General features: G+C 24.4%; 6 protein-coding genes across 7 annotated transcripts; 5 read left to right on the forward strand and 1 right to left on the reverse strand.

Moving 5' to 3' along the window:
• The first annotated feature begins 776 nt into the window (after positions 1-776).
• Positions 777-2906, forward strand: LOC128951734 (acyl-CoA Delta-9 desaturase-like). Its single transcript, XM_054296998.1, has 5 exons — positions 777-995; positions 1121-1150; positions 1310-1747; positions 1827-1955; positions 2616-2906. The coding sequence occupies exons 1-5, from the start codon at positions 833-835 to the stop codon at positions 2882-2884; spliced, it is 1029 nt and encodes a 342-aa protein (XP_054152973.1). The 5' UTR covers positions 777-832; the 3' UTR covers positions 2885-2906.
• Positions 2907-3179: 273 nt separating this feature from the next.
• Positions 3180-5101, reverse strand: LOC128951733 (uncharacterized). The gene is made up of 6 exons (XM_054296997.1): positions 4850-5101; positions 4507-4629; positions 4266-4420; positions 3887-4173; positions 3560-3822; positions 3180-3471 (listed from the first exon to the last, which is right to left on the reverse strand). Exons 1-6 carry the CDS (start codon positions 5077-5079, stop codon positions 3180-3182), a joined length of 1350 nt encoding a protein of 449 aa, XP_054152972.1. The 5' UTR covers positions 5080-5101.
• A 1274-nt stretch (positions 5102-6375) lies between these two features.
• On the forward strand, positions 6376-8323 carry LOC128952721 (acyl-CoA Delta-9 desaturase-like). Its single transcript, XM_054298156.1, has 4 exons — positions 6376-6388; positions 6821-7288; positions 7796-7891; positions 8022-8323. Exons 1-4 carry the CDS (start codon positions 6376-6378, stop codon positions 8321-8323), a joined length of 879 nt encoding a protein of 292 aa, XP_054154131.1.
• A 367-nt stretch (positions 8324-8690) lies between these two features.
• On the forward strand, positions 8691-10851 carry LOC128952722 (acyl-CoA Delta(11) desaturase-like). The gene is made up of 5 exons (XM_054298157.1): positions 8691-8697; positions 8906-9019; positions 9542-10009; positions 10339-10434; positions 10550-10851. The coding sequence occupies exons 1-5, from the start codon at positions 8691-8693 to the stop codon at positions 10849-10851; spliced, it is 987 nt and encodes a 328-aa protein (XP_054154132.1).
• Positions 10852-13225: 2374 nt separating this feature from the next.
• On the forward strand, positions 13226-14661 carry LOC128952723 (stearoyl-CoA desaturase 5-like; the record flags this gene model as incomplete). Its single annotated transcript, XM_054298159.1, has 3 exons — positions 13226-13694; positions 14131-14226; positions 14357-14661. Coding segments are annotated over 3 exons (870 nt in total), but the record flags the coding sequence as incomplete, so codon positions are not given.
• Positions 14662-16932: 2271 nt separating this feature from the next.
• Positions 16933-19793, forward strand: LOC128952084 (uncharacterized). Of its 2 annotated transcripts, XM_054297417.1 has the most exons (6): positions 16933-17276; positions 17627-17718; positions 18112-18401; positions 18488-18664; positions 18814-18831; positions 18989-19793. In XM_054297417.1, the coding sequence occupies exons 1-6, from the start codon at positions 16951-16953 to the stop codon at positions 19742-19744; spliced, it is 1659 nt and encodes a 552-aa protein (XP_054153392.1). In that variant the 5' UTR covers positions 16933-16950; the 3' UTR covers positions 19745-19793. The 2 variants fall into 2 exon arrangements, with proteins under 2 accessions (XP_054153392.1, XP_054153393.1); XM_054297418.1 differs by lacking the exon at positions 18814-18831.
• Positions 19794-19847: the final 54 nt, after the last annotated feature.

The following is a 19847-nucleotide window of genomic DNA, read 5'->3' on the forward strand; positions in this document are numbered from 1 at the left end:
ACAGTTATATTTATAGACCAGTGAAAATATATAGACTACTGTAGTTGTTTGACCAGTTTGTTTTTGGCAGACACCTACTACTACTACTACTACTACTACTAGTGCCCGACCAAACTGTGTGTCCATTTACTAGTAATTATTGTTATTATTAAAGAGCTTAGGTATGTTAGTAGTACTAGTCTACGTGATCTATGATAATAAGTGTCTCAAAAATCATCAGTTTTAATGATAATCTGTATATAAAGTGAGAGTTTCTATTAAAGTGATATTAATATTAAAATTATTATTAAATATATATATATATATATACTATTTATTAGATTTGCTCCAAATTTTGTTTTCTTTTTTTCTAATTATTTGATGATTTAACACACATTTTAAATATGTTAATTAAAGCTTAATCTTAATTTTAAACCCAATATTACTATCATTAGTAGGCTTTTTATTAGGTGAAAGTGTATATAATAATAATAAAATGAAAATGTTTTACAATGATATAAATTGTGCGAAAATTTTTAATTTTATTATTCATTTTATTAATAAGTAATTGTAATTATAATATTGAATTATTTTAAATATTTTTTTATTGTAAAAATTTTAAGTATTGAAAGTGTAATATAGTAAATCTAAATAATTGCTAAATTACTATATAATTACACTGTATTTTATTTTATACATTGAATCAAAAATTAATTGATTTGCAAAAATTAATATAATATAATAATAAGTGTCAAAAAAAGTGTCAATTAATTGAAAGTTTTTTATAATACTGTATATAATTTATATATAAATGTCAAGTTAACTGTTGTCAAAATAATTACCAAAAAAAACCATGGGTTTTATTTTATTAAGTGACCAATGGATACAATTTTTCAAACAAATCAAGTGGTCAGTGGCCGCAGCGTTAATACTGTTACACGTATCGGCTGTCCGCGGACTATGCATACTAGTGACCGATGCCAAGTGGCAGACAGTTATCGCATGTTATCTATTAAGTGTGTTATTGTTTATTTTGCTGTAATTTTTTTAAATATAAATCTGATACCTAAAATAAATAATCTATAATTATATACAATATATCTAATCCAAAAAAAATAAATATATTATTATATCTTTAAAGGTGTCTTAGCCGGGATTGGAGTACTTGCAGGTAATCAATCGTTTTTTTTTTTTGTTGATAATATCATAAAATTATTATTTAATATAAACAAACAAAATTATAACAAATCATCAAAACTCATTAAATACATAGTTATTATAATATTAATATAATATAAAAATAAAGTAAAATGACATCAGTATTGCACAGGTGCGCACCGATACTACAGTCACCGTAGTTTCAAAGCCAATTGGAAGCTGCGACTGATACTGATTGTCCTGCAAACGCTTAGTGGCCAGAAATCGGCCATCGATTGGACACTGGATCACCAGACACACCACAAGTACGAGGGAACCAATGCCGACGCTGTTAGTCTTGGCCGCGGCTTTTTCTTTGCCCACATCGGTTGGGTTGTTATGGAAAGACATCCCGACTGTGAGGCCAAACGCAAGCAAATCAATGTCGACTATCTGATGAACGACCCGCTGGTCAGACTACAGCACCAGTACTATCTATTCCTATATTTAGTCATCAATTGTTTTATACCGACACTCATACCCTACATCTTATTTGGCGAAACATTAGTCAACAGTTTCTATACATGTTTTGCCTTAAGATATGCCTATACAATGCAATTGGCATTAAGTGGTCAGCATTTTTTTTACTAACCAATCAATTATTAATAATATCATTAATTAAATTAAATTAATTGTTTTTTATGCTTTAGGCAATTCATTTGCACATATGTATGGTTACCGGGAGTACGACAAGTCATCGACATCGACACATAATAAGCCACTCAATTATCTCACCCTTGGAGGTGCTTATCATAACTATCATCACGCCTTTCCATACGGTTTGATATGATTTATTATATATATATTTTTATTAAAAAAATTGTCATTAATTACATATTATTTAGATATAAGACAATTGATAACTATTTAGTGCCTTATTTAATGACTCGTTTATATATACTATAAATATATTTTTTGGTTATCTCTGTGTTACCGTTTTGCTTATAAAAATGCAGTCATAAATGCCAAATGTTATCTAAAAAATAAGATTAATATTATTTTATTTTTTAATATTAAGATAAGATTTTTTTTTGTTGAAAAATTTATAGTAAATTTTCCATTAGTTTTTTATTACTTATAACTTATTAAAATTATCTCCTTTTGTTATAAAAAGTTTATTTTATTTTATTTTCTCAAGTATACTAACAATTTCTACAGTATATACTGTATAAATATGTTAATTTAATATTTATAGGAAAAAATCATAAAAACTCAAACATTAATAAAAAAGATATACTTAATATTTTTAAAAAAATTTATTCAATAAGGTTATACAATACAAGTTTTATTGGCATATATTTTTAGCATCATTTATAGACAATTGAAATATTTTAAATATTAATTAAGTTATATATATATTATAAAATATTTATGCATTTTATGTTTTGTATTTAAAAATGTAATTTATTTTATTATTATTATTATTTCTAAAAACAAAGACTACTCTGCCAGCGAGTTTGGTGTCAAAAGTTTCAACATTTATTCGGCATTTATTGAATTTTTTCACCGAATCGGTTGGGCCTACGACCTGAAACGGGCACCGCAGCGTATGGTCGACAATCGCCGAAATAGGACCGGCGGTGAAGTGGACACCGGAGCCGTTTTCAAGCGTCGGCCGATTGTCGACTGGATTATCGGTTGGTTTATCAGTTTCAACATTGTCTGGACGGTCATCATCTATAGGCTATTGACTACTCTATTATTTTGATCTCATTATTTTGTTGTATATACAGTACAACACAGTAGAAAAATATTATCTATTTTTTGTCAATAAATTAATTATTTAATAATTAATAAATAAATGATTTATAAATAAATTGAATGAACACTTTCTTAAACAAATTTAATAATAATAATAATTAAAAAATTTAATAGAAAATAATTATTAAATTATTATTTGAAAAATATTTCATAAAAAAATTCCTTAAAAAAAATTAACATATAAAACTAATTTCATCTAGCTTAAATTTAATTAATTAATTGAATCTAAATTTAATTTCTACTTAATAAACATAGGGTATCATCTGATATTTGACAACCCCTTTGTATTGTTGCCAATATTTGCCATATTTTTTGGCACATTTATTATCGTCGCGTACACTACGATGAATCAGTAGTACAGTTAGAAACAGTAGATAGAGATAGGGAACGGGACTATTGAACAGTGATGGTATACACCAGAGGAATGTCGACATTAGTTCGAACGTATAGTTTATGTGTCGGGTTAGGCCCCAGAAACCGGACGTCAATAGAATACTTTTTCTAACTTTCCCAAAGTCGTCCTCGTATTCGGCACTGGTAGGTATAACCCGATAAGAAATATATATAAATATAAATTAATTAGTTTATGGGGGGACAGACATCATCATCATTATTGAAATACCGGATAAGCTTGGCTGGCTTTCCCCAGATAATACATTTGCCGTTTGTGGCCCGAAATACTAGTTTTTGTTGATCAGACCAATAGTTGAGACCAATAACGGCAATACCGCACAATAGATTCAACAGAAACACTTGAAACGTATAGTTCGGGTTCAATGGCTGAACCGATAAATATAGACTGGTTATCGGATAAAAACCGGGTACATAGGCTATACAACCCCAGCACACCATATAACCGAACCGGTCGACTGATGTGTCAATTGTCTGGTTATATGACCAACAAAAAAATAAATCAAATTAAATCAATTTTTAATTAAATAATACATACGTTCATATAGCCGTCCTCCCAGTAGAAAAATTTAGCCAGGTAAATTGATTGCAATATAGTAGAAGCTGTCAGTGCATAATTGAACTGTCCATTTGCTAGTGACTCGTAATTGGATTTCCAACACAATAGTACAATGTATTGCCAGAGTATTAGCCCGAATCGGCATATTATCAAAATTTTTAGGCTAATCCTAGCCGACAGATGCGGGTATAGTTCTATACCCCAGTAGTAGTCAAATATGGGATTTCCTGTCCGATTATGTAAGCCTTTTGATGGCCATAATAGTCCTGCGATTTTAAAAAAATATATTGTATATTATGTTTTCATATGAAATTTTTTATGCAAAAAAAAGTTTTATTATATTTATACATATATATACCTTTAATGTATAGAAATAAACAAACTATAAAACCAAACACAATTAAATTGCCGGTAAAATCATAGAGTTTATCAAATAAATGTGATACTCTATAGATGTAGAGTAATGGCACTGTTATTGCCATTGATATTAAGTAAAATCTAAAACCAGTGTGCCTTTAATTATAATTAGATATAAAATATATATTATTATTATAATTTGTTTTAATAAAAAATTTTTTTTAAATAATTAAATAAATTACCAATATTTGGGTGTAAACCCATTTGAAGTGATCGGTCCATTGTATGGTTTTGCCGGTAAATGTAATGATATGAGACCCCAACCCAGTAATAATCCGATAGCTGTCCAACACTGCAAATCAAACCTTAAAAAAAATTTCACAATAATAATTACTAAATACTAAACTAATATCCACTAATTTATGAGATATTTATATGAGTATATCAATACTCATTAATTTTTAATATACAATATTATAAAAAAATTATGTTTTTTAAGTAATAGATATAAGTATATGCAGGTATAGTCAACAATTAATTATTAAATTAGTTAAATTTAAATGAACTTGGATAAATTTATTATACCAATGGACAGTTAGCCAAGCATTTTGTATAGTAGTTGGAAAGTCATAGATCAATGCCTCAGTTAATGGTTTGTTTTGCTTTAATATAATATACGACAACAGTATTGTTAGATTAGGTGTAGTTATCATTAAAAACAGCGGAACTAGTATTTCGCGAAACAATTTATTATATAATAATTTCCAAACATTTTTAGCTGGTTTTTGTTGTCTAAACTTGCTATTTGACACCATTTTTCCCACTGTTAGTGAAAGTACAGGTATTTAATTATTATTATATATTTTTTTTATATATTAGTTGAAAAAACAATTTGTCTAAAAAACTTATTACAGTTTTATTGTAGACACTTTTTTTTAGAAAATCAATGTTAATATAATTATATGAAAAAAAATAATTATATTAATAACAATACTATACTATTAAATATATACTATAAACTAAATACAAATTTTTTCGCTATCAATGTTAATAATAATAATGTAAGTACTGTTAGGGAAATTCAATGTCATATTATAAGTACTTACAGTATTATTATAAGTCAATCAAACTATCATATCCTAAAAATCACTTATAAAATATATATATTTTTTAATATATATTATAAGACAGTTATTGTATAGAAATTTTATTTAAGTAAATATTTGTAGTTAATAAATACTGTATATTAATATCTATCTATGATTGTACTGTATTTTTTTGGTATTAATATTGTAATTATTAAACAGCATTTTTGTGTTTAAAAAAAATTAAGTCAATCAAAATGTCTAGAATTTTTGTAATATTAATTAGCTATTATACTCAAAATGTTCAATTCATTGCATAAAACTATGATATTTTATTTATTATTATATAAAATACAATCGATATAAAAACATTTTTATTAAAAAATAAATTTAGAAAATATCCAATTAATTTATGAGAAACTAATTAAATGCATATTATAAAATAATACAATATTATTATTGTTGTTAAATACATATTATAATTAGCTATAAATATCTAAATAAAATAATAGTCTATTTAGTGTCCTTTCAAATAAAAAAACAAAAATAAATTTTATGATCTAATAATTTGCTAAATTATTTCCTTTTGAATAAAACAAATTAATATTTTTTGTTTCAAATAAAATTTATACAAATGTTAGAAAAAAACATTTTCTTTTTATTTAAAAAAATCTAAATTAATTTAATTTTCATATTATAGACACATGTCTCGAAAATATTGATAATTAATTAAAGTTTAATAAACAATATGTAAATACTTGTAAATGAATTGTTTAAATAATTATTAATTAAATAATTGTTTTAGTATTATTAATTATTATTATTAAATATATATATATATATTTTTATATGTAAAAATTATTAATTAATTAATAATATTGATGCTATAATAATAATAATAATAATGCTTAAAGTGTCAAATTTGAAATATTTTATTTCACAAGTTTTATGGTTACAATCGTTATCATTGATTTATGTACACATCGGTGCACTATATGGTGTCTATCTATGTATAACAAGTGCTAAATGGCAAACAATTGTTTTAACTTATCTATTAGGTATTAATTAATTTTTTTATATAAAAATTTATTAAATCTATAATAGTTTAATAAAAATAAATGTTTATTAATAATTTTAACAATATTGATAATATTGATAATTAATTTTTAGTATTAGTATTATTTGGATCATATTATTACTATATATATGATACAAATAATACTATCATTATATAAACTATTAACTTATTAGCACTTTTATTTTAAGTGATTATTTTAAAAATTAGTTTATCATTAAATTTATTATATATTTAAGATTACGGTAATATATTTTAAGAACAATGATAATAATTATAATAATAAATTTTACTAAAATGTTTAAATGATTAAATTACAATAGTTTTTTTTAATGATTAAGTTGTAATAATAAAATTAATAAAAAAATAAATAAATAATTGTTTTGTAAAATACAGGTGTAGTGTCAAACATCGGTACACTGACCGCTTCCCATCGATACGGTACACACAAGTCGTTCAAAGCCAAATGGCCACTTCGGGTGATACTGATGTTGGTCCAGACACTTAGTGGCCAGAAAACAATCATCGAATGGGCCCGCGATCATCACACACACCACAAGTACGAGGGAACCGATGCCGATATTGTCAATATTAATCGCGGCTTCTTCTACGCCCATATGGGTTGGCTAATGATTAAAAGACATCCCGATTGTAGTGAAAAACGTAAACAAATTGATGTATCGTATCTCTGGTCGGATCCGATAATGAGATTTCAGTATAACTATTACGAACCATTGGTAGCCATATTTTGCATACTAGTGCCCACATTGATGCCGATGATTATGTTTGACGAAACATTGAACAATAGCTATCACTTGTGTTTTCTTATAAGATTTGCCTATACTCTTCAGCTATCATTTTGTGGTAAATATATATATATATATATGTTTTATATTGATTATTGATATTAATTATATAATCAGTTAACAATTTTAGAAATTTTAGAAATAAATTAGTAATAAAGTAATTAAATTGTTTAGTAAATTAGAATTAATATTTGCATAGAATTTATTAAATAGAAAATAGATTTTTATATTATAAATAATAATATATATTATCACTATATTTAAAGTTATATTATATATATAAGTAAATACTTATTTAAATATGGTGATAATATTATAAAGATGAATATTTTATATATTATTTTTTAACAATATTTATATTTAACATGGATAATATTAAATTAATAACTAATTAAATGCTTATAAATACTTGCTTATAAAAAGTGAATTATATGTGAATACTATAATTAGATACTATTACTATATATATAAAAATAATATACACAATATAATAATTAATTTTTTCTATTAATAAATAATAATTAATAAATTACTAAAACTATGTTTGAAACAACAACAAAAACAGGTAATTCATTGGCACATATAGATTGGGGTACCAAACCATATGATAAATCAATGACATCAGTGCATAACGATCCGCTAATTTATGCCACATTAGGTGGTAAGTAATTGATACCTATTTAGACAAACAACTAAATAAAAATTAATTTTATTTTATGTATACAATTACTATTACTAATAATAATAATTTTTTATTTACAAAAACAAACAAACATTCATTCAAAATACAGGTGCCTATCATAACTACCATCACGTATATCCCTGGGATTACTCGGAAAGTGAGTTCGGTTGGGACGTCAACTTCAATGTCAATACGGCTTTCATTGATTTTTTTCATTGGATCGGTTGGGCCTACGATCTGAAGAAAGCGCCTCAAGAAGTGATCGACAAACGAAAACAACGAACGGGTGGACAACAGCCGAGAACTTTCATACAGAATAATGTTGTCTACGACTGGATCTATGGGTTCTTCATGAGCTCCATAGCCATCTGGATATTGCTGCCGATTAAGGCCCTAATCGGTACACTTTAATAATGTATTTATTTTCAATTGTTTTATTAATATAATGTGAAATAATTTCAATGTAAATATAATATTATATCTAATTAATAGAAAAATAATAAACAATTTTAATAACTTAATTAATTCATGATATGTAGTCATTATTTTATTATTATTATTATATATAACTAAATAAATTGTAATAATATACAGTATAATATATATGTATATATCTAATTAATTAATTAATTATTTATTTAATTAGATATAATTATAAATTATAATTTGAAAAAATATGTGAATGCCCAATAGAAATTATTGATATATGCATAAAAAATATGTTACTTTTACATAATTTTAAAATTATTTATAATTTAATTTAACTTTACATATTTAAATGTGGGGTAAATGGGGGGAATGAAATAATACTTATATATAGACATTTTTATATATTAATAAAATAATAATAAATAGTCTATTAGCTAATATTAGCTAATTATATATTGATATTTTCAATGTAAAACTTTAACAACAATTATTATTGTTTTACATAATATTGATAATTGATTATGCTTAATTTTATGTCAAATTTGAAATATTTTAAATCAAAAGTTTTATGGACATGGCTTATAGGTTTGATTTATGTACACATCGGTGCACTATATGGTGTATATCTATGCATAACAAGTGGTAAATGGCAAACAATTGTTTTAACTTATATATTAGGTATATATTTTTATTTTCAATTATTAATATTAAAATAAAATCGTTTAATAATAATATTTTTTATTAGAAATATTATTATTATTATTAGAAATATATTATTATTATTATTAGAAAAATATTATTATTATTATTAGAAATATATTATTATTATTATTAGAAATATATTATTATTATTAGAAATATATTATTATTATTATTAGAAATATATTATTATTATTATTAGAAATATATTATTATTATTATTAGAAATATATTATTATTATTATTAGAAATATATTATTATTATTATTAGAAATATATTATTATTATTATTAGAAATATATTATTATTATTATTAGAAATATATTATTATTGATAAGTTGAATGAAGTTATAAATGTTTAACATATTACAGGTAACACTTTTTTACATTTAGTGCTTATTTTAGTATTTAAGTATTATTTTTTAATACTTTTAATATGACTGGGTTTTAATTAAGTTGTAATACAAAATAACTTTAATAACAATAATAATAATAATACAGTTGTAATATCAAACATCGGTACGTTGACCGCTGCCCATCGATACGGTACACACAAATCATTCAAAGCCAAATGGCAGCTTCGGGTGATACTGATGTTGGTCCAGACATTTAGTGGCCAGAAAACATTGATCGAGTGGGCCCGCGATCATCACACACATCACAAGTACGAGGGAACCGATGCCGATGTTGTGAGTATTAATCGCGGCTTTATCTACGCCCATATCGGTTGGATTGTAATTAAAAGACATCCCGAATGTAGTAAAAAACGCAAACAAATTGATGTATCGTATCTCTGGTCGGATCCGATAATAAAATTTCAGTACAAATACTACGTACCATTGGTTGTCATATTTTGCATACTAGTGCCCACATTGATGCCGATGTTTATGTTTGGAGAAACATTTGTCAATAGCTATCACTTGTGTTTTCTTATAAGATTTGTCTATACTCTTCAGCTATCATTTTGTGGTAAATATATATTAAATAATTTCTAATCAAAATATTGATTTGAAAATATCAGTAAATTTGCATATATTATTTACTATAATAAATAAATAATACTATAATTAGTGATAATACTATAGAATATTCTATAAATAGTATGAATAAAAATTTGATAAAAATTATTTTTAAAAAATTAAACTGTATGGAAACTATGATTAGTAATATTAAATTATTGTATGAATTATGCTAATACTATTAATTTGATACCTAAACAAATAATTATATTTAATATATAATTAAATGTTATTAATAAATTGCTGTTTTCTTTGTATATTTAAATAATTAAAATATAGGTAATTCATTGGCACATATAGATTGGGGTACCAAACCATATGATAAATCAATGACATCAGTGCATAACGATCCGCTAATTTATGCCACATTAGGTGGTAAGTAATTGATACCTATTTAGACAAACATTCAAAAAAAAAATAAATAAGTTTTAAATAAAATTAATAAAAAATATTAACTATTGTTTACCAAAATAAATCAATTAAAATACAGGTGCCTATCATAACTACCATCACGTATATCCCTGGGATTACTCGGAAAGTGAGTTCGGTTGGGACGTCAACTTCAATGTCAATACAGCTTTCATTGATTTTTTTCATTGGATCGGTTGGGCATACGATCTGAAGAAAGCGCCTCAAGAAGTGATCGACAAACGAAAACAACGAACGGGTGGACCACAGACCAAGACTTTCATACAAAACAATGTTATCTACGACTGGATCTATGGGTTCTTCATGAGCTCCATAGTCTTCTGGTTATTACTGACGATTAGGGCCCTAATCGGTACACTTTAATAATGCATTTATTTTCAATAGTTTTATAATATTTATAATTTCAATGTAAATAACTAATTGACATAAATTTAAAAAAAAACAATTTTAAAATTTTACAACAATTTATTTGTTTATAACTCATGTTTGTATTCAATATTATAGCTTATATTATATTATTATTATATAATTAATTAGATATACAAACGATATATATTTTTTTGTTGTTGAATAAAACTTAATTTGTATAATAAAATTAATATAAAATGTTTTCTAATACTTTAATACATATAATCATTAAACATGAATACAATAATTAACTATTTATTGATATTTATTTGAAAATAATTGTTATAAGATTTAAATTATTTTTAATTAGAAAAAATACTTGTTATTAACATGACTTTCACTAATTATGTGCGAACTATAAGTTATAGTCTATAACTAATATTTTTATATTAATAATGTTAATATTTTTTTATAATTGTAATAATAAAATCTACGACAAAATTATATACAATAAATTTATATTCAATATATTTTAATTTATTTTTCTGATTTAAAATCTATTAATTAAGTCAGATATTATGCGAAGTTAGTTTCATAAAAATTCAAGGTTTTTAAAATAATTTTATATTAATTTATAATTAAATAACATATATAATTATACTGAATATTAGTTAGTTTAAACATAACAAATAAAATATTGATATACAGTATATATATATATATATATATATATATATATATATAAAGTTATATATATATATATATATATATAAAGTTATATATATATATATATTAAAAAATGATAGAAAATTAACGGTCGCATCCAAAATATACAAAATCAAAATATCCAAATCATAATATCTAATTCAAAATCTCCAAATTTAAAATATCTAAACTTATAATATCTAAATCAAAATATCCAAAATCATTTATTTTAAATAAATACTTATAACTAGAGATGGGCAAATAGAAAGTTTCTAATAAATTTCACTGAGAAAGTTTCTAGAAAATTTCTCATGAATAAATTTCTATAGAAATTTAACTTTATTGTTATACTATGGGATCCCCATATCTATAGCTATTGAAATAATATATAAATAATGAGACAATACTACTATTCATATAACATTACACTATACACTACTATACAAAATGCGATACCTATATGTAAAATAATTATAATTATTTAATAATAATCAGTTTACTAAAATTTTAATAATCATTTTTTATATATATAAGAATTTAAGATAATTAAATTAATTAATTTTTACTTTAATTAATAATAAAAATATTAATATTAATATTTAATTATTACTTGTAAAACCAATGTATTGTTACATAATAACATATATGCAGAAAACAAAATTAACCATGGGGATCCCATAGATAGAAATTTCTTTTAGAAACTTTCTAGAAATTTCTCTATTATTTTATAAATTTCTCTTTTTTGCCAACACTACTTATAACTATTAGAAAAATTACTATAAATGATAAAAAAATAATATTAATTAAACAAATTTCAATTATAATAATAATAATAATAATTGAAATTTGTTTAATTACAATTGATTCTATTTTTATTAGTTTAATTACTATTATTAAATATAATTATTTTATCAATATTTATTGTAATTTGTTTAATTAATATTATTTTTTTTATCATTTATAATAATTTTTCTAATAGTTATAAGTATTTATTTAAAATAAATGATTTTGGATATTTTGATTTAGATATTATAAGTTTGGATATTATTATTTTGGATAATATAAATTGGATCAAATGAGTTGGGTCAAATTGTTTTGGATATTATAAGTTTGGATATTATTATTTTGGATAATATAAATTGGATCAAATGAGTTGGGTCAAATAGTTTTGGATATTATAAGTTTGGATATTATTATTTTGGATAATATAAATTGGATCAAATGAGTTGGGTCAAATAGTTTTGGATATTATAAGTTTGGATATTATTATTTTGGAGATTTTAATTTTGGATATTTTGAACGAAACACGTAAATTAAGTGTATAGCAACTAATATACAGTATTTTAATAAAATAAATAGCATATTAAATAATAATAATTATTATTATATATATATTTTTATTTCTATTAATAATTTCTATTGATGATAATGATGCTTAATGTGTCAAATTTGAAATATTTTATTTCACAAATTTTATGGTTAGAATCGTTATCAATAATTTATGTACACATCGGTGCACTATATGGTGTCTATCTATGTATAACAAGTGCTAAATGGCAAACAATTGTTTTAACTTATATATTAGGTATAGATTTTTATTTTCAATTATTGATAATAAAAAAAGATAATATTATTATTGATAGTTGATTACCAATAATTGTTTTATGGAAAAATATATATCATAGTTGTATTGTCAAACATTGGTGTAATAACCGGTGCCCATCGATACGGTACACACCGTGCGTTCAAAGCCAAATGGCCACTTCGGGTGATACTACTGTCGCTCCAGACGTTTAGTGGACAGAAATCAATGATCGAGTGGGCCCGCGATCATCACAGCCATCACAAGTACGAGGGAACCGATGCCGATGTTGTCAATATTAATCGCGGCTTTTTCTACGCCCATATCGGTTGGATAATGATTAAGTTGTTGCCGGAGTGCAGTGAAAAACGCAAACAATTAGATGTATCGTATCTCTGGTCGGATCCGATAATAAGATTTCAGTACAAATACTATGAACCATTGGTTGTCATATTTTGCATACTAGTGCCCACATTGATGCCGATGTTTATGTTTGGCGAAACATTTGTCAATAGCTATCACTTGTGTTTCCTTCTAAGATATGTCTATGTTCTTCAGCTATCTTTTTGTGGTAAATAATTTAAAAATTTAATTTAATTAAAATTTGTTAATTAATAATTGATCAGTTAATCTAATTTCATAAATTAGAATAAAATTAAAATTAAGTAATTAAAATTAATATTTGCATAAAAATTTTATTTTCGATAAATTTTAATTAAATTTTATGAATAATTTTTAATATATTATAGAATATACTACAGTTTAATACTATAGAAATCTAAAATAGTAATATTGACTAAAATATTTTTTTTTGAAAATAAAAAATAAATTTATATTTTACATGAATAACTTAAATTGAAAATAACTAATTAAATTCTTTATAATTTCTTATTAAAAAAATATCAGTGAATTAGATATCATACTAATTGGTAGTTAATATCTGAATTAGTATTTTTAACAAATAATAATTTTTATAAATTACTTAATTATATTTGAAACAAAAACAGGTAATTCAGTGGCACATATAGATTGTGGTACCAAACCATATGATAAATCAATGACATCAGTGCATAACAATCTGTTCAATTATGCAGCATTAGGTGGTAAGTAATTTGATACCTATTTAGACAAAACAACAAAAAAAACAATGGTTTTTAAAATTAATAATCTAAAAAAATAAACTAATTAATACAATGTTAATGTTATTTACGAAAACAAACAAACAAAATACAGGTGTCTATCATAACTACCATCACGTCTATCCACGCGACTACTCGGCCAGTGAGTTCGGTTGGGACGTCAACTTCAATGTCAATACGGCTTTCATTGATTTTTTTCATTGGATCGGTTGGGCATACGATCTGAAGAAAGTACCTCAAGAAGTGATCGACAAACGAAAACAACGAACGGGTGGACCGCAGACCAAGACTTTCATACAAAACAATGTTATCTACGACTGGATCTATGGGTTCTTCATGAGCTCCATAGTCTTCTGGATATTACTATCGATTAGGATCCTAATTGGTTATACACTTTAAATTTAGGATAGGGTTAGGCATATACTGTATAATACTTTACTAATCTTATAATAATAATAATGAAACAGTGTTTATATATTAATATATATATATATATATATATATAATTTATATCATATATTTAATTCATTATCAAAATTATATATTTTATATATAAAATACTTATGTTATCTTGATCACAATTTTTATATTTTTAAAATTTTAATAATACGACAATAATATTTAACTAAATATGATATTTATAAATTTTATTTAAATTGACAACCTATTGACAAACAAAAATAAAATAATAAACGAATTATCAATTATATATATATCATAAAATAGTCAAAAAAAATATTATTATTAAACAGTTCATAACATTTAGGTTGTAAGTAATTGAAACCTATTAACACAAACAAACAAAACAATAAATTTCTCAAATTGATAAAAATTCAAAAATTAATTATCATTTACCAAAATAAGACAATCAAAATACAGATGCCTATCATAACTACCATCACTTGTATCCCTGGGATTAATCGGAAAGTGAGTTCAGTTGGGACGTCAACTTCAATGTGAATACGGCTTTCATTGATTTTTTTCATTGGATCGGTTGGGCCTACGATCTAAAGAAAGCGCCTCAAGAAGTGATCGACAAACGAAAACAACGAACGGGTGGACAACAGCCGAGGACTTTCATACAGAATAATGTTGTCTACGACTGGATCTATGGGTTCTTCATGAGCTCTATTGACATCTGGATATTACTGCCGATTAGGTCCCTAATCGGTACACAGTTTAACAATGAATTTATTTTCAATTGTTTTACATATAAAAAAAATCAATTTAAATATCTTATTGACATAAAAATAAAACAGTTTACAAAAGTTTACAAAAATTCTTGTATTTATAAGACATGTTTGAATTTTATATTATACTTTATATTATATTATATTATATTATTATAATTAAATAAATTAAATGTTAGAATCAAACAAAGTATAATAATATATCAATATTTACTATTAATATATATATATATTTAATTAATTAGATATAAATATAAATTATAATAAAAAACAAATTGAATTTATTTTGATAAAAATTTATTTGTATAATAAAAAAAATCAATATAAAAAGTTTTCCAATAATAATAATAATAAGTTTTTTAAAAGTTTTAATAAATACCAATTACCAATAAAATAAGATAAAAAAAACATATAATCAATAAACATGGATACAATAATTTATTTAGATGTGAAAATAATTGTTATAAAAAATAATTTTTTATTTAATATAAAAAAAATACTTGTTATTGACATAACTCTAACTAATTATGTGAAGTGTAACTAATATTTTTATATTAATAAAATTATTAATGTTATTATAATTATAATAATAATAAAGTTGACGACAAAATTATATGTTTTATATACAGTATATATTTAGTTATTTATCTAATCAGTGGTTAATAATCACGAGTAACTCTCATGTATTCATTACCATCACATATACAGTAGATATATAATAAATATTAGTATTTATTACTCTAAATAATATGTAGTATATTAAATAAAAATATAATTTATAAAAAAATTGATAGTAAATTATTAGTGTATAGTAACTAATGTACTGTAAATTTATATACTGTATATATTTAATAAACTAAATAGCGTATTAAATATTTTTTTAGATATCAATAAAAATATATATATACACAACTTGTTGAAATTGAATTCAATATACTAATATTTTATATGATTATATATCTATTATATATATATATGATATCGGGGTAGTATTAAACAATAGTTTTGTGTGTATATAGACAACACGTCACTAAAATTAAAATTAAAAGTAGTTTTAAATATAATATTAATTATATACAGTATATATATATATTATATTAATGTTTAAATATTATGTTAATAAAAGTTATATACTTATATAGTTATATAGTTATTTATCAGCTATCAATTTTAGCTATATAGTTAAAAAATTATAGCAGTGTACATTATTAAATATATATTTAATGATAAATGCAATATTAAATGTATTGCATATGAATGCAGTGCTAAAATTACCTTAAATTAGTAATAATAATAATAACAACAATAATAATAATAATTAGTRAAATTAWTATATTTGTTTAATTAAAATAATATATTGTATTATTATTTGTATATTTGTTTTTTAATTATATATTTTAAGTTTMAAAAAWTWTTTTTRTTAATATTGCAATTAAAAYTAAATTGCTGTTTATTTAGTGTCAATAAATAATAATAATTTTTACAATTATAAGTAAATATGTCGCGTGTGTTGATTAATACGTCTAAAATAATGAACCAGACATCGGATAACATGACATACCGTTCCTCTGCATCTACCTCTGGTGCCAATAATAATAATAATAATAGTGGTAACACCGATAGTAGTGATAACAACAAAAGTGGTCAACAACAATCATCGTCGGCGGCCACCAATACACTAGCGGCCGACGAAATGATTGAAATGCTAAAAAATTTGGCCGCAGTTAATGAAAAACTATATAAATGGGAACAATCGGTAAAAAAGTTGGACACATATCCTAATAATGATATTAATAAGACATTGATGAAAGATATTATGGATTTGTATGTAATGTTTTTTTTCTATAACAAAAAAATTTAATAGCAATTTATTGTTAATTATTTTGATATAATTTGCTAATTAATAAATTTATAAAAATAATTATTTTATTGCAAATTATTGCAAAAATATTTAATCATTTGAAGATACTTTTTGAAAATTTACTACATTTAGCCTAATTAACAACATATACAGTATAATGATATTATAATCAATTTAAATTAATTAATTAATTAATTATAATTTCATTTTAATTAACATACAAAAAACATATTGTGGTTAACAACTATACACTGGGGGAAAAACCACTTGAAAATAACTAATTGATATACAACTACTACAACAACTACTACAGCATCGATAACGACAAGTCCTCCACACAGGATAAGGCTATATACCTGTACGGACAGTTGGCTCATAAATGTCATCAACAAAAAAATTATATGGGTTAGTTTGTCTATTTATTTATTTTTAAAATATATATATATTATTTTATGAATGTCCAATACTTAACCTTAATTAATTAATTRATTGATTGATTTACTAATCAATAAAATTTAAATACTTAACGTTAATAACTCAAAAAATAATTGATTATTAATTGATTACAGAAAACAGTTTTTTGATAATAATTTTTTTTTGTTTTTGATAAAATGTTTGTCATATTGTATTCAAATGAATCATATTAGACAATATATTAGATATRATTAAAAAAAAATTAATTTTTTAAACAAAACAAAAAAAATCTATTCAAATCTAAATACATATGAATAGTTAATAATTTTTTTTTATAATTATCACAATTGTCTCAACCGTTTTATTTATTTATWTATTTTTTAGGTGCGGCCAAAGCCTACGAAAGGGCGGCCACACTTCGGTTCGATAGTACAAACCTGATGAACGATTCAAATCTGAAGGACACWAAGACAACCATCCAGTACTTGGAGTCGGCTATTGTCAACTACGATGCCATACATAAGTACAGACACGCCGGTACTCTGCACTACCGGTGCAGCAAAATCTTGCGTCTGATGAACGCCGCCAGCGAAGAGGTGGCCAAACATTATTGTCAGGCACTCGAGTACTTTACAATGAGGAACCATGAGGTCAAACATCGCAAAAGGATTGATGTAAATGATTTRAATTGATTGATTGATCSAAAGATCACCAGTTTTTTTTGGTGAATAATTTTGTTTTTTTTGTGGTTAACTAATAGGGTCTTAAAATTAGCTGCTATTCGTCGAGTAATATAAATCATAAAAGAAAATGGGATTCAAGTCAACAACGATGTTGTCGGGATATTGACTTTTTTGTATCCAAATATAGCCGATTTACTACTACTACTACCGAATCACATGATGARTGTGACTCTAACCGATCCACTGATAATGAGGTTCGCCCCACCACCACCCCGACCCCGACCCCCATAACAAATAATATTTTTTTAGATATAGTTACTAAGTTTAGAAAATATAATTGTAATTAATTTCTATTTATTAATTTTACTYTCTATCTTCTAAATTTCATTTCTAAATAATATAGGATAGCCAAGGAGCACAGGTAGGCTTTTTTTCTAGTATGTTGTGTTTGACATTTGCTAGAAACCTATGTTAACTACTTTTTTTAAAAAAAAAGTTAACTATTAATATTAATATTTTTATTAATTTTTTTGTTTGTTTGTTAAATAAATATACTTAAAATAAACAAACTGATCCAGGACTATATGATGTCCGGTAGTAATTGTCCGAAAAGTGGCGGCGACCTGTTTGACATGAACGCCATGACRGGAATYGGTGGTATCGGTGGCATCGGCGGTATCGCTAGTTCGGCGGTCACGACAATGGCCTCAAACATATCGATTACACATAACTCAGTCAATAATAGTCAATCGAAACATCAGTCGACCAATCGGTGTATTCAAGATCGTATAGAATCGGCMAAAAAGTTGGTCAAAAAGTTGCACAARTTTTGCCCGTTTTACGAAGTGGCCACCGATGGCGACGATGCCGGCCGTGTCTACTGCAAGATATGTGAGAGACATTTGGGCGCCGTTAGCTCGACACTGAAAAATCATGTCAACACACAGGAACATAAACAGGCCGTCGAAGACAGTATTAGTATCGGTAATAGTGGACAATCAGCGCAACCATTGAGACAAGCACTGCCAGCATTACCAGCACCACCACCACCGRTACCGACAGCCATTCCCATCCGGGCAAATGTACCGGCGATTACGGCATCAATGAGGCCAGTCATCCATCAACTGGTCCCACAACAACAACAACAACAACAACAACAAACCAATTCATTTGATTTCGAGTCGGCGTTTGACATGCAATGGCCGTACCAGTCATCGGCGGCCAATGCTATAGAATATTGTCTGACGTCCACTGGTGGTACGGCCGCCGATATGGCCAATAGTTTTACAAATGCAACCGCTGTTATCCAAAACCGAACTATTACTTCGCTATAATTAATTTTTTTTAGTTAAAATAAATTATAATTTAGTTTATTAAAAAAAATCTAATATATAAATTGACTATTAAATAAAAAATAATTTTCAAAAATTAGTATTA

This window comes from Oppia nitens, unplaced genomic scaffold (genome assembly GCF_028296485.1).
Source record: "Oppia nitens isolate AA-2021 unplaced genomic scaffold, nextdenovo-longstitch-racon4-pilon3 scaffold1_pilon_pilon_pilon, whole genome shotgun sequence".
In the NCBI taxonomy this organism is placed as follows: Eukaryota; Metazoa; Arthropoda; class Arachnida; order Sarcoptiformes; family Oppiidae; genus Oppia; species Oppia nitens.